This window comes from Lithobates pipiens, unplaced genomic scaffold (assembly GCF_037356315.1).
Source record: "Lithobates pipiens isolate NorthernLeopardFrog02 unplaced genomic scaffold, aLitPip1_a1.2 Scaffold_19, whole genome shotgun sequence".
Lineage (NCBI taxonomy): Eukaryota > Metazoa > Chordata > Amphibia > Anura > Ranidae > Lithobates > Lithobates pipiens.
The window spans coordinates 464,779,480-464,794,134 of NW_027507764.1; the positions used below are offsets into that span (position 1 = coordinate 464,779,480).

General features: G+C 44.4%; 1 protein-coding gene across 9 annotated transcripts in view; it reads left to right on the forward strand.

The window, feature by feature from the left end:
- CSPP1 (centrosome and spindle pole associated protein 1) overlaps nucleotides 1–14,655 on the forward strand; it is a 140,275-nt gene that overhangs the window by 96,370 nt on the left and 29,250 nt on the right. For all 9 annotated transcript variants that reach the window (XM_077492831.1, XM_077492832.1, XM_077492835.1 and 6 more), the window contains 3 exons: nucleotides 3,082–3,199; nucleotides 3,317–3,464; nucleotides 3,658–3,795. In XM_077492831.1, the coding sequence (XP_077348957.1) occupies nucleotides 3,082–3,199; nucleotides 3,317–3,464; nucleotides 3,658–3,795 (404 nt within the window). The remainder of the gene's footprint in view (nucleotides 1–3,081; nucleotides 3,200–3,316; nucleotides 3,465–3,657; nucleotides 3,796–14,655) is intronic.

The following is a 14,655-nucleotide window of genomic DNA, read 5'->3' on the forward strand; positions in this document are numbered from 1 at the left end:
AGTATGTCTGCGGTCTCTGAACATCTACTGTAGTATGTCTGCGGTCTCTGAACATCTACTGTAGTATGTCTGCAGTCTCTGAACATCTCCTGTAGTATGTCTGCAGTCTCTGAACATCTCCTGTAGTATGTCTGCGGTCTCTGAACATCTACTGTAGTATGTCTGCGGTCTCTGAACATCTACTGTAGTATGTCTGCAGTCTCTGAACATCTACTGTAGTATGTCTGCAGTCTCTGACCTTTTAACCCCATTATGTTACTGGCCTATTAATCGATTATGAAAATGGTAATCGATTAATTTCATAATCGATTAATTGTCGATTAATCGATTAGTTGTTTCAGCCCTATGCACAACCGTTATGTCTGGTTTAGTTTTGGCTTCCTGCTCTGCTGTATATAGATGTTCCTCGTTATTTGCAACCTAAGCCTCTGATTGGCGATTGGCTGCCTGCAGCCTTTTATTATTGGTTGATACTGAGAAGCTATCTCTTTGACTACTGTCATCAAAGAGATATGTCAGATCTAACCAATAATAAAGGGCTGCAGGCAGCCAATCAGAGCCTCAGGCTTTGAGTGGAGGAACCTGGGCCCCCATTCTTGGGTGCTAAAAGTCCACAGGTTAGGGGGCGCAAATTACTTGCCTTGACCCGTGTGCTGACAACTCACGCTACGCCACTATTCCAAGCTTATATTCTTTAAAGCAGAACTCCACTCTCCTATCCTTTACAGCCAATCTTAGTGTCTGTTTGGCCTGTAGTTGCCATGGTACTACTCATGTGATCAGTTATGACACCAGTCATTTGATGCTTTGTTTGAGAGCACATGCAACAATGATAGTTATCTTTCAATACATACCTGGAATGCAACTGTTTGGAAAATAGTTAAAGTGGTTGTAAAACCCTTACAGACCACTTTTACCCACAGGTAAGCCTAGATCAAGGCTTACCTGTAGGTGCAAGAAATATCTCCTAAACCTACACAGTTTAGGAGATATTTGCAAAAGACAGGCACCGATGTCTACGGCGCATGCGCCATAAACAACGCCGTGTCGGTGCACTGAGCATGCTGTTTCTAATGGTGATTGTGCCGTTAGTGGTGGCACAATCAGGGTTTACTTCCTCTTTAAATTGATAGGTTTTGTTCCACTGTAAGGATAAGGTTCCACCGTTTCTTGTTAAGGCACATTCTACTAAGTCTGTGAGCTCTACTTAGGCTTTTTTGGCAACAAGCTGTTGACCCTAAGATTAGCAAGGTCCCCACCTGAGTGTGGATGTTGAAGTCTCATCTGATGTCAGCTTCGGGCATAAGGTCCTTCAGCCAGCTCTTTAAATTTTGTTTGAAAATTTTTGTTTTCAGACTGATCTCTTAATTCTCCAGTGGTTGGTGGGGGTCAAATCAACAATCGTTTTTGACGTTAATTATGTGCATGTTGTAAAGTGAGTGTTCTAGGCACAAAAGAAACCTGTTTATATATTGGGGATTCCATCCAAGTATTAGGTCTGGGTGAAATTTTAAGGGCTTTCAAACAAACTTAATTTACTTGATGATGGCATAATCAGAAACTCTGATTTTTCAGAATTATTTGATCGTTCCAATGAAATTCTACGGGTATATGGCCAGCTTAAGCTTTCTTGTTATGTGGGACTATTAGCAATTTCTTGCCATTGCCCACACCTCAGCTGGATTGCTTTTGAATGTCTGTGAATCCTGTGTTCCCCAATAAACAAGTAAGAAACCTGGATTTTTGTACTTGCCGTACAATACATTTCTTGCAGTTCACTAAATAATACAAGTTCCACCCCTCTCTGTCTATGATCTTTGTTCAGGAAAACTGAGACATGCTTGGAATGGAAGGGGTTATAGCAAATGGTCACTGTTTTTTGTTTGCCATTAGAGATGAACCAAACACCCCCCGGTTCGGTTCGCACCAGAACATTCGAATGGACCAAAAATTCGTACGTACTTTAGAACTCTATTAAAGTCTATGGGACTCGAACGTTCGAAATCAAAAGTGCTTATTTTAAAGGCTAATATGCAAGATATGCAACAGACAATACCAGCAATAGGGGGTATCTTCAGGTGTATACTGTGCTGGAGGCACACAACACCCACTTTAACTCCTGCAGATGCCTGTTTTAGAGAACACCAGCAATAAAGGGTAGATACAGGTGTATACTGTGTTGTGCTGGAGGCACACAACTCCCACTAACTCCTGCAGATGCTTTTATTATAGAACACAAGCAATAAAGCGTAGATACAGGTGTATACTGTGCTGGAGACACACAACACCCACTAACTCCTGCAGATGCTTATATTAGAGAAAAACAGCAATAAAGGGTAGATACAGGTGTATACTGTGCTGGAGGCACACAACACCACTTTAACGTTAAGATGCCTGAGAAAAGAACACGCTGTCCCTGCCTATCTAGCTCTTTCCCTGCACGCCGGAACACACTACACAAGGCCACCGCGCTGGCGGCCTTATATAGTGTGGGGCGTGTACTAAACCCCCCTGAGCTATAATTGGCCACAGGCATCCTGCCTGTGGCCAATTATGGCTCTCCTCGCTGCCGGCGCTGTGATTGGCCAAGCATGCGGGGTCACAGTGCATACTTGGCCAATCATGAGCCAGCAATGCACTGCGATGGCATAGTGCATTGTGGGCCGTTCGTGCCACGCGAATTTGGTGCGAACGGTCCACAAAGTTCTGAATTCGCCGAACGGCCTATGGTCGAGTCAAACATGAGTTTGCGTCGAACACCGAGCTCATCCCTATTTGCCATTGTCTAAATCCTCCTGTAGCCGGATGTATAATTCAATTGTTGCTAAATCCTGTGTCCCTCAATGAACTCCAAGAAATGGATTTTATGGTAAGTACAACAATCCAGTTATGATTATTTCTTGATCAGATACAGACACACCACTAATATACCCGGTGGACACTTGTACTATCAAAAAAGAGAAAGTAACCCATTCTGCTGTTATCCAGATCTTGCAAAAAAGGATTTAAATGTACATTTTTATCTGTGCTGTATGCTATATTTTTTATGTACTAAAATGTACTCAATCAATGTGTCTTTAGAGACCGTAATCACAAAGCGGGAACTGCAGAAGGGCTCAGTTTAGGCTTACTTCCAGAAGAAAATGCTCGACAGAACCGGCAAGTCGCTCAATCCTATCAGAAAGAGTTGGAGCAGCAGGTATCGTTTCATATAATCTTCAGTGGCTTCCACTGTTCTTGGAATTCAGTGAGATATAATGTCCAGTAGCTGGTTATCTATAGCCGTATTAAAAGAAAAGGAACCTGTTCTTTGCAGATAAGAGAGAAGAATGAAAAGCGCAGAAAAGAGAGGGACGAGCAGGAACGATATGATGCTAAGCTGGAAGCTGAAATGAAGAGTTACAACCCCTGGGGTAAAGGAGGAGGAGGAGCTCCACTCAGAGATGGAAAGGGAAACCTTATCAGTAAGTATTATCCAGATAAAAATCCCGAAGGCGAGTATTGCAAAACTTCCCAAGTCAGACAAGCTTACATGAATGTTACTTTTTTACCTGCATATCACAATATGGAAGTAATTTAAATTTCTGCTAACGAGGCCTATTTACAACATAGGCTTTACCTTTACTTCAATAAAAATTTGAGTCTGTTTCTTTACAGCTGATCTCAAGCGCATGCATAAAGAGAATGAAAATTCCTATCAGAACCCAGAATTACAAGTATTTGAAGACAAGAGGGCTGTTGTAGCAGTAGACACAAGTCTTGCTGATAACACATCATCCACTGGAAAAATACAAGGTAAGTCGGGGAGTGTTAATCAAACATTCAATTGTTGTAAACATCCCACAAGTGTGAAATAAAGTGCTTGTGAGTCAATAAATAATCGGTGCTCCAATGTTCAGTGTTCAGACAAAAGTGCCCCACATAGTTGTTCACCCACCCTAGACATTGACCACCTATCCCTAGAGTGGTCACTTGCGCTTTGTGGGGAAAAGACCCCTAGATGGTATATTTCAAGATCTGCGCACTTAAGATGATCCTCCGTGGATTGGGGTAAAAAAATGACAGAAGGGGGGCACCCATAGCATAAACCCTTTATTAAAAAGATTGCATTATAAAAACAAATGGGATGCACTCGCATGTTTTGGTGCCTGTGTCTTGGACGTCACTCTATTGCGGTGTGGCTCGGTCGCCTGTACTCATTTTTCGGGCGGGGCTGGTGTCACGATGACGCGCTCAAGCCTTGATACGTTTCAGCCAATGGGAAAGGTCGTCATCAGGAAACTCTGAATGCGCCATCTTTGTGGGCTTATATGCCCATACGGGCAATAGCCTCACTTTTGATGCATTGTTAGTTTGCTCATTTCTTTCTCATACATCATGGGACACAGAGACTCAGGAATTACTGATGCATTATAGGGTATCACTAGGTGATTGGACACCGGCACACCCTAGACAGGAAGTTAAATCCCCCATATAACCCCTCCCCTACTGGAGGTACCTCAGTTTTTTTACTAGTGTCTTAGGTGTTGGTCACGTGTAAAAATGTGCTGTGCTGCGCTCCACTGGAATATCCTACACTGGGGCAAGCCATGCAACTGGATCCATTGAAAGTGTATTTTTCCAGGCCCGAATTGGATGGTACCTGGGCCTCGTGTCCGAAGAAACGAGGTTTTACCTGTAACGCTTCTCTTTTTAGAGAGCTGGACCCCGGCATCCAGTATTTGTTTTTTTCAGCCATAGCCCTGGCGGGGGGGGGGGGGGTTACAGGCCCTGAACTGCAGATTGCCCTATACAAAAGGGGGCCCCAGTCTCTGAAGGTTTTTTTTCTCTAAACGGAGCCCACCGTGAGAGGTGAAGATTGGGTCAGTTACACAGAGCCCTGCAGCTGGATAAGGTAAGGGAGATTCCTTAAGAATTTTTCTAGTTCTAATAGGTTTCTCCTTTAAGTAAATGTATGCTATGCCTAAAGTTTCCACCGAGGGCTGTCAAGAGCACACACCTTTCATGCCTGTTCTGTCTGTCTGAGTGTCCATGCTGTACGCTCCTCCAAGCCATTCTCCAGGTAGGATGTGGGAAGGGGGGTATTCTCCTGCATGGATTCTCCCTCCACGGCTTAGGTTAGGCACAGAGAAGCGGTAGTATACCACACAGCCCACCACCGCCGCCATTACAGCGGCTTCCCATCCACCAGCCCTGCTCTTTCCTCCGCCCCAGCCTCCCTTCCATGCAGGTTCCGAGGATCAGAGCCTCGGCTTGCGCGGGAAAGCAGCCTTTTTTGAAAAGACGGGGCGGAAGGGGCGAGCGGAGGAGGGGGAGTGGTAGAGCGTTAACGCAGTGTCGGCGTGGTTAGACATCACTGGCTACGCAGGCTATAAAATGCACACTTTTGCAGGTGCACACAGCCTATGGAGGAACACAGAGCCGACAGGCACATGTGAGTCTGGGACACAGGCATTTACTTAGGCACCAGACTGGGTCTTGGTAGCAGCGGCAGTTGCTGAACTACATTGCCCAGCAGTCAGTGTTTTTTTTTGTGGTACCTCTACCTTTGTTGCTTGGCACTATTTGTAGAAGAGGTACATATACCCCGAAAATCAGGGGCTCAAAGGGATCTCCCTCAGGCTCTGAAGACTCCCCCTCTGCAGCACCTCCCCCCCCCCCCTGAAGGAGCCTGGGGAAGCTGGCCAGGGTTAGCCATCCGGGCCAGGGGCTGCATCTGCTTCTGGCACTTCAGCCCCTGTATGCATTACGCAGGAGGTTTTTTCCTCAACCATAAATGGGCTAGAGGAAAGATTAGTGGACTTAATCGCATCTTCACTCAGTGGAAGAAAACGCACTAGGTCCCCCTCTGCCACCCAGGACCCTCAAACAGAGGAACTCTGGGGGGAAAAGGAGAGGAATCCCCCTCAAAGGATTGGGATGAGACTGATGATTCCTCTTTTGAGGAATCAAGTGGAGAAGGGCCCTCTTCAGCTTCTCAGGATGAGAAGGTGTTGGTGCAAATTCTTGCTGGATTGGTCCGCTCCACATTTAAGTTGTCCATATTTGAGTCAGTTAAAGAACCCTCCTCTTGTTTGGGTTCACTGAAGCCTCCTCAAACTGCACATGCCTTTCCTGTTCATAGTTTACTGGAAAAGGTTATTATTCTGAGTGGGGTCACCCAGATAAACATATTTTTCCTCCAAAAAAGTTTACAACACTTTATCCTATGGAGGAAACATTTATTAAGATGTGGGGTATACCAGCTATTGATGCCACCATATCAATAAAAGTCTGATTTGTCCTGTTGACAATGCTCAGATGCTTAGGGATCCAACTGATAAACGTTTTTTAACAGGAATTCCAATTTTTACTTTTTTTTTTCTCCTTGGCAGGTTCAACCTGCAGGGGCAGCAATCTGAGTTTGTCAGTATTGAGAAACCATGTTAAACAGATCCTCAAGGTTTTACCTGAACAGCAAGCCGGGGGGTTGGCCAACCTACCAGCGGCTTTGTGTTTTGCTGTTGATGCTATCAGAGATTCTATCCTCCAGACCTCTCGCTTTACGCTTGGGTTGGTGCACATGCATAGAATCTTACGGTTGAAAGATTGGTCAGCCGAATCACCCTTTCGTGGTGCAAGGCTGTTCAGAGAGGATTTGGACAATTATTATCCAAAAGATCTCTAGTGGGAAAGGCACCCTCTTTCCTGTTAAAAGGGGAGTTAACGTGCTCTTTCCCCAGTGCCAGGAGCATCAGCCTCCAGGCAGTCGTGACGGCCTCCTCCGTCAGGCTCCAGAACTAAGACTCAGAGTCAACCCCAGGAACAAAATTCCAGGGGGAGGAAGTCTACAAAACGCTAAAGCCTTTTTATGAACGGGCACCCCCGCTCGCTTGGGTGGGGGGAAGACTGCTACAGTTCTCAAGGCTCTGGCAGGAGAATTTTCAGGACAGATGGGGCTCTCCACAATAACTCTAGGTTAAAAACTAGAGTTCCAAGAATTCCCCTCTCCTCGTTTCCTCTGATCAAATGTTCCCAGAGAAAAAGAAGTCTCTCTTTCTAGCGTTGGAGCGACTATTGTCGCAAAAAGTTATCATGGTAGTTCCCACGCAAGAGCAGGGATTGGGGTTATATTCAAACTTTTTCACGGTACCAAAGCCTAATGGGGATGTCAGGCCCATTCTAGATCTCAAAGATCTAAACCGATTCCTAAAAGTACAGTCCTTTTGCATGGCATCGAACCGATCAGTAGTCTCCATCCTACAAGGAGGAGAACTTCTGGCGTTAATAGACATCAAGGATGCATACCTGAATGTACCCATTTTCCCTGCTCATCAAAAGTACCTGCTTTTCGAAGTAGAAAAACGCCACTTTCAGTTTGCTGCTCTGCCTTTCGAGCTAGCTACTACACCTCGGGTGTTTACAAAAATCTTGGTCCCTCCTCTGGCCAGATTAAGGGCCCAAGGTATAACAGTAATAGCATACCTAGACGACCTGCTCTTGATAGACTGGTTGGGAGCCCGCTTGGACCAAAACTTGGTCACCACAGTCAACTACCTGGAGTACCTAGGTTGGGTCCTAAACTTAGAGAAGTCTTCTTTAAAGCCAGTAAGAAGACTAGAGTATTTGGGTCTGGTCATAGATACAGCCCAGAAGAGGGTATTTTTACCCGAGGCAAAGATCAGTGCCGTAAAGGAACAGGTAGTCAGGGCAAAGAAGGGTCCTTCTATTCGCCTTTGTATGAGGCTGCTGGGGAAGCTGCTGATGGCTTCATTCGAAGCAGTTTCCTATGCTTAGTTTCATTAGAGACTGCTGCAAAACAGTATCCTGTCTGCCTGGAACAAGAAGGTTCAGGCGTTAGATTTTCTGATGCGACTGTCTCCTGCAGTGCATCGGAGCCTCAGTTGGTGGCTGATACCCGAAAATCTGCAAAAAGGAAAATCCCTTTTACCAGTTAACTGGAGAGTGGTAACAACACATGCCAGTCTTTCGGGACGGGGAGCAGTTCTGGAACAGTCGACTATCCAAGGGAGATGGTTCAAGACCGAGAGGTCCTTAACTATCAACATTCTGGAGATCTGTGTGGCATATCTTGCCCTACAGGCCTGGACACTCAGGTTCCAGGGTTGCCCTGTCAGGATCCAGTCCGATAGTGTCACAGCAGGGGCTTATATCAATCACCAAAGAGGCACCAGGAGTCGTGCAGCTCAGGGAGAAGTGAACCAGATCTTAATCTGGGCAGGAAAGCATGCGTCGTGCATATCGGCAATCTTCATTCCGGGGATAGAGAACTGGCAGGTGGACTACTTAAGTCGCCGGCAGTTAGTCCCAGGGGAATGGTCTCTTCTCCCGGCATCTTCTTGGCCATATGCCAAAGATGGGGGATTCCGGATGTAGATCTCTTTGCGTTCAGGTTCAACAACAAGAGCAACAACTTTGTACCAAGAACAAGAGATCCTCTTGCATCCGGGACAGATGCGTTGGTGACTCCGTGGCATCAGCTCTCGCTGATATATGCATTCCCTCCTATTCTGCTAGTGCCATGACTTCTTTGCAGGATCGGGCAGGAAAATAAGTCAGTACTTCTGGTGGCCCAGAAGAGCTTGGTATGCAGAAATAGTAAAGATGGCAGTAGGTTCCCCATGGACCCTACCATCACGTCCAGACCTGTTATCCCAAGATCCAGTGTTCCATCCTGCCTTACAAATGCTAAATTTGATTGTTTGGCTATTGAAACCCAAGTTGTAAAGAGTGGTGGGCTTCAGGCCCTGTGATTTCTACCTTGGTTAATGCAAGGAAGCCAGCTTCCAGAATGATTTATCATAGAGTCTGCCTCCTGGTGTCAATCCAGGGTTGGCATCCCAGTACATATGTCATAGGTAGAATCCTTGACTTTTTGCAAATGGGGCTGGCCTGGAGTACCATCAAGGGCCAGGTCTCAGCCTTGTCAGTATTGTTTTGATGTCCGCTTTCTTCGCATTCTTTTTTCCGAAGCTTTTTGCAGGGGGTAACACGTCTTAATCCTCCGGTTAAGACGCCCCTAAACCCCTGGGACTTGAATTTGGTTCTGTCAGTTTTACAGAAACAGCTTTTTGAACCAATACGTCAAATTCCCTTGGTCCTGTTGACAAGGAAGTACATTTTTTTTTATGGTAGCCATTTCTTCTGCTAGAAGGGTATCCGAATTAGCAACTCTTTCCTGTAAAGATCCGTATTTAACCATGCACAAGGATAGAGTGGTATTGCGCCCTCATCCTAGCTTCTACCGAAGGTGGTTTCAGGTTTTCTTCTAAACCAAGATATTGTTCTGCCTTCCTTTTTTCCAGATCCATGTTCTACGGAAGAAAGGTCACTACATTCTTTGGATGTAGTGAGAACAGTCAAAGCCTATCTGGAAGTGACTGCTCAGGGTCACAAAACTGATGTTTTGTCTGTATTGCCGGAAGGTCCTAATAGAGGACAGGCAGCGTCAAAATCTACCATTGCTAAGTGGATTCGACAAGTAATTGTTCAAGCTTATGGTTTGAAGCAGAAAGTTCCGCCTTTTCAAATCAAGGCGCACTCCAAGAGAGCTATTAGTGCTTCGTGGGCAGTGCATCACCAGTCCTCCATGGCTCAAATCTGCAAGGCCACAACCTAGTCATCAGTTCATACATTCACCAAATTTTATCAGGTGGATGTTAGAAGGCATCAGGATATCGCCTTTGGGCGTAGTGTGCTGCAGGCAGCGGTACAGGGTCCTCAGGTCTGATTACACCCTATGCTGTGTGGTTTCCCTCAGATAGCATTGCTCTGGGACATCCCATCAGTAATTACTGAGTCTCTGTGTCCCGTGATGTATGAGAAAGAAAATAGGATTTTTATAACCGCTTACCTGTAAAATCCTTTTCTTTTGAGGTACATCAGGGGACATAGCGGTCCTTTCCCTCTTCTAATACACTTATTGCTTTGCTAAAAAACTGAGAAGTACTTCCAGTAGGGGGAGGGGTTATATGGGGGATTGAACTTCCTGTCTAGGGTGTGCCAGTGTCCAATCACCTAGGGATACCCTATAACCCATCAGTAATTAGTCTCTGTGTCCCGTGATGTACCTCAAAAGAAAAGGATTTTACAGGTAAGCTGTTATAAAAATCCTATTTTCATCACACATGCTGTGCACTTTGGGGTGCTTACAAATAATTGCATAATAGCATTAAAAAAATCTACAAATTAAAAATAATTAATAATAAAGAAAAGGGGTGGGGGGGATACCATTGTAATAAGTGTTTTAAATGCTGCCATCTGGTGGTAGACCAATGGTAATTATAAGTGGAATAATCTACAGGATAAGCTTAGTAAAAAAGGCTCCATCTTTTGTTCAAAATAACTGCATCTATTTTGTGAAGGTTGATATAATTTGACTATAAGGTGGATATTATATTTAAATGGGAAGAATATTAGTTAAATTAATAGTGCTTAATATATACAGTAATCTCTAGTGGTTTAATAATCTGTAATAAAACAATTAAGGTCTAGTTCAACGTTTAACCCCTGAGGTGTCAACGTTTGGAGTTCAAATACCCATCTAGTTTTACTTTGTTTCTTAATCATATTTGAACCCCTCCAGTGTCCCTTAACACTATCAGTGGTGTAAAAATTCATCTCCACAGGGTTTTTATGATGTTTTAATCTAAAATGATTGGAGACACTATGTTTTGGGAACCCGTATGTTCATTATGTGCTCACTTACTTGTTTACTTAAGCTTCTGGACGTTCTTCCAACAGATTGGTACCCTCAGGTACATTCCAGAACATATGTAACATTCTTAGTTCCACATTTGATAACGATTTTGATGGGATATTGCTTAAATGTCTGGTGGGAGATGAATGTGGTTCACTTCATGGGTGCTGGTTTAGTACTTCTGCTGGGACCACGTCTCCCACAATGGTAGAAACCTTTAACCCTTTCATGACTAAGCCTATTTTTGACATTTGGTGATTACAAGTTAAAATCCATATTTTTTGCTAGAAAATTACTTGGAACCTCCAAACATCATATATATATAATGTTTGGAGGTTATATATATATATATATAATTTTTTAGCAGAGACTCTAGAGAATAAAATGGCGATTGTTGCAATATTTTATGTCACACAGTATTTGCGCAGCGGTGTTTTAAACGCAACTTTTTGGGAAAAGGGACACTTTCATAAATAAAAAAAAAACAAAACAGTAAAATTAGCTGAATGTTTTTGCATAATGTGAAAGATAATGTTACGCCGAGTAAATAGATACCAAACATGTCACACTTTATAATTGCACGCACTCGTGGAATGACGACAAACTACGGTACCTAAAAATCTCAATAGACGACGCTTTAAATTTTTTTCTGGTTACCAGGTTAGAGTTACGTTTTCTTAGCTGCAGGAGCTCGCGGGGACAGGGGGGTGCTTTAAAAAAAATTATTTTTTCTTATTTATTTTAAAATTAATAAATTGTTTTAAAAAAAAATAAAAAAATTTGATCACTTTTATTTCTGTCACAAGGAATGTAAACATCCCTTGTGACAGTAATAGGTGGTGACAGGTACTCTTTATGGAGGGATTGGGGGTCTAAAAGAGGCCCCGGAGGTGTTCAGGCTACTGTGCCTGCGATGAGGCACACCAGATGTGGATCTTCTGGCCTCCCGTCTCAATCAGAAGGTGCCGAGATTCGTGTCCAGGACAAGGGATCCTTGGGAAGACGCATCAGACACGCTGGTGGCTCCGTGGGATCAGTACCAGCTGATCTATGCCTTTTCTCCACTGAAACTGTTACCACGTCTGGAGGCCGAGGGGATTCCAGTAATACTGATTGGCCCCAGCGTCTTTGGTACACAGACCTAGTGTGCCTGGTGGCAGACGCCACATGGCGACTGCCGTTACGAGAGGACCTTCTGTTTCAAGGTCTGATTCTCCATCCTGCTTTATCATCGCAGGTTTTAATGGCATGGATATTGAGAGCCAGGTGTTGAGGAACCGGGGTCTTTCGGACTCGGTGATTCCAACTATGCTGAGAGCACGGAAATTTTCTTCTTGGAAGATATATCATCATACCTGGAAGGCCTACATCTCCACGTGTGAGGAGAAAGGATGGCGTCCGCGCTCCTTTTCTATATCCAGGATCCTGCTGTTCCTACAGCAAGGAGTAGACCAGAAATTGGCTTTAAGCACCATTAAGGGACGAATATCAGCTTTGGCTGTCTTTTTTCAGTGACCCCTGGCGTCTCACTCTGTTCAAGGGGTTCGACATGTAGTTCCTCCGGTGCGTCCACCGTTCCGGTTTCGGAACTGGCGGCCTTGTCTTGCAAGTCGCCCTATCTGGTTATCCACAAGGATAAGGTGGTGTTGCGTCCACAACCTTCTTTTCTGTCGAAGGTGGTTTTGGCGTTCCACATCAATGAAGACATTGTGTTACCATCTCTGTGTCCTAAACCGACACATCCTAAGGAGGTGGCCCTTCATTCCCTGGACGTGGTTTGGGCTCTGAGGGTGTATTTGTCTGCTACGGCTCCCTTTTGGAAGTCAGACTCCTTGTTTGTTTCGGTGGCTGGTCCGAAAAAGGCATGGCGGTCTCGTCGGACACAATTTCCAGGTGGATCAGACAGATTGTAGTACAGGCCTACGCCTTGAAGGGGCAGGTGCCCCCCTTTCCGGTCACGGCCCACTCCACAAGGGCAATTGGAATATCTTGGGCCTTCCGACATCAAGCATCTGTCGCTCAGTGTGTAAAGCGGTGACTTAGTCGTCTGTTAACACTTTTACAAAATTCCACAAGGTAGATGTCAGTGCATCGGCTGATGCCTGTTTTGGCCGCAAGGTTTTGCAGGCGGCGGTATATTGGCAATTGCACTTCCATTTTTTTTTTCCTGTTTTTTCTGGTAAAAACACAGTACTTTTAAGTAAATGCACTGTTGTATTTGTTACCGCAGTTCTGTGCGGTTGGCAGGTAGTGCCTCTCAGTGGAGGAGCACCCTGTTTTTTTTGTGGGTAAAAAAGTTTTGGTTATTCCCACACACTGTCGTTTTTGTGGGTAAAGTTTATACTAGTTCCCACATGCCATGGTGGGTGAAGTTTTTTTGCTGTTTTCCCGCCACTTGTTTTGGCTTGGTGACGTCCCAATGGTCTAAGAGAGGAGCTGTGTCAGTCGGCGAATGTAAGAGAAAATAGGATTTTTTGTACTGACCAAAAATCCTTTTCTCTGTAATTCACCGACTGATGCAGCACCCACCCCTCCTAGTTTTCTCTACGTTATACTGCTTGTTGACGTACTGAAGCTGCAATGCAGGCTGTGGGGTTGTTACCTAAGGGACCGCCTTGGGCGGAACTAGAAAGTTCTAGTTTTTAGATTACATGTTAACATGTTATGCCTAGTCGTCTCCTGAAGGTGGCGTAACAACTCAATGGTTTAAGAGAGGAGCTGTGTCAGTCGGTGAACTACAGAGAAAAGGATTTTACGGTGAGTACAAAAAAATCTTATTTTTGTCGGGCCCACAAAAGATTCCCTTTTGAGGATGATCCTGACTACATCTGGAACAAGGTTCCAAAACTGGATTCTGCCTTCTCACAGATTTCAAAGTCGACTGACCATCGTTTTTGAAGATATGGACACACTATGGCTACTTTCACACACTATTTTTAGCGTTGGTTAATGTTGGTTTTGCAGAGGTTTTCGGGCTGCTAGCCCGAACCCCCGCTAGCAGACAAAGGGTTAAAACTACCCGCACATTTGCCGGCTGTTCAGCGGCGCTGCCCATTCATTTCAATGGGCAGGGGCGGTTTAGGATCAGTGTATACACCGCTCCAAAGAAGCTGCTTGCAGGAGTTTTTTTAACGTCCTGCCAGCACATCGCATCAGTGTGAAAGCACTAGGGTTTTTTTTTTTTTTTCAAATTTTAGGCCACACGTGGTGTACTTTGGTGGAAGCTTTCTTGCAGTCACAACAAGGACCTCTACCTCCTTTCTATACAGTCATGTTTTGGATTAAACTTTGAGGAGAATTTGGTTTCATTTAAATGCAAGTGAATAGCGCTGCTACAATATATAAAGAGGACTTTTTAGTGCAAATTTTATATTGTTTTTTTTTATACAGATGTTTATGTTTTAAAGTAGCTGCTTTGAGGTATATATTTTTATCATATATACCTTTTTGGGTAAACACGTTTAACCGTGGGAATTAATTCTGAGGCGCGGAGTAGTGTTCAGTAGGGCACATTAAGAACACCAGTTTTTTAATATGACTGAGTAATTGTCATTCAAAATGTGAGAGCACCGAAAGCTGAAAATTAGTCTTGTTAGGAAGGGGGTTTAAGTGCCCAGTGGTCATGTGGTTAAAAAGCCTGGCAATCAATTATGAACAATCTGAAACCATCAGTGGCAACAACATGGATTGCTAGGAATCTAGAGCACTGGGTTTAATCAGATGAAATCCCATATTATAGCGGATTCACCAAAACAAGAGATTCTGGATTCCTTTGCAACCCTGTGTGCAGCAGTGGCCATATATTGCAGATGTTTCAGCAGAATCCATACGTATGTCAGGTAGGTCCGCAGTGTTCACACACTCTGCTAGGAGGGCTTGATCGCACAGCCAATAAAAATAAATAGTTTCCGGTCAAGAAAAAGAAGGCGCAGGCAAGTACGTGTTTTTTTTTCTTC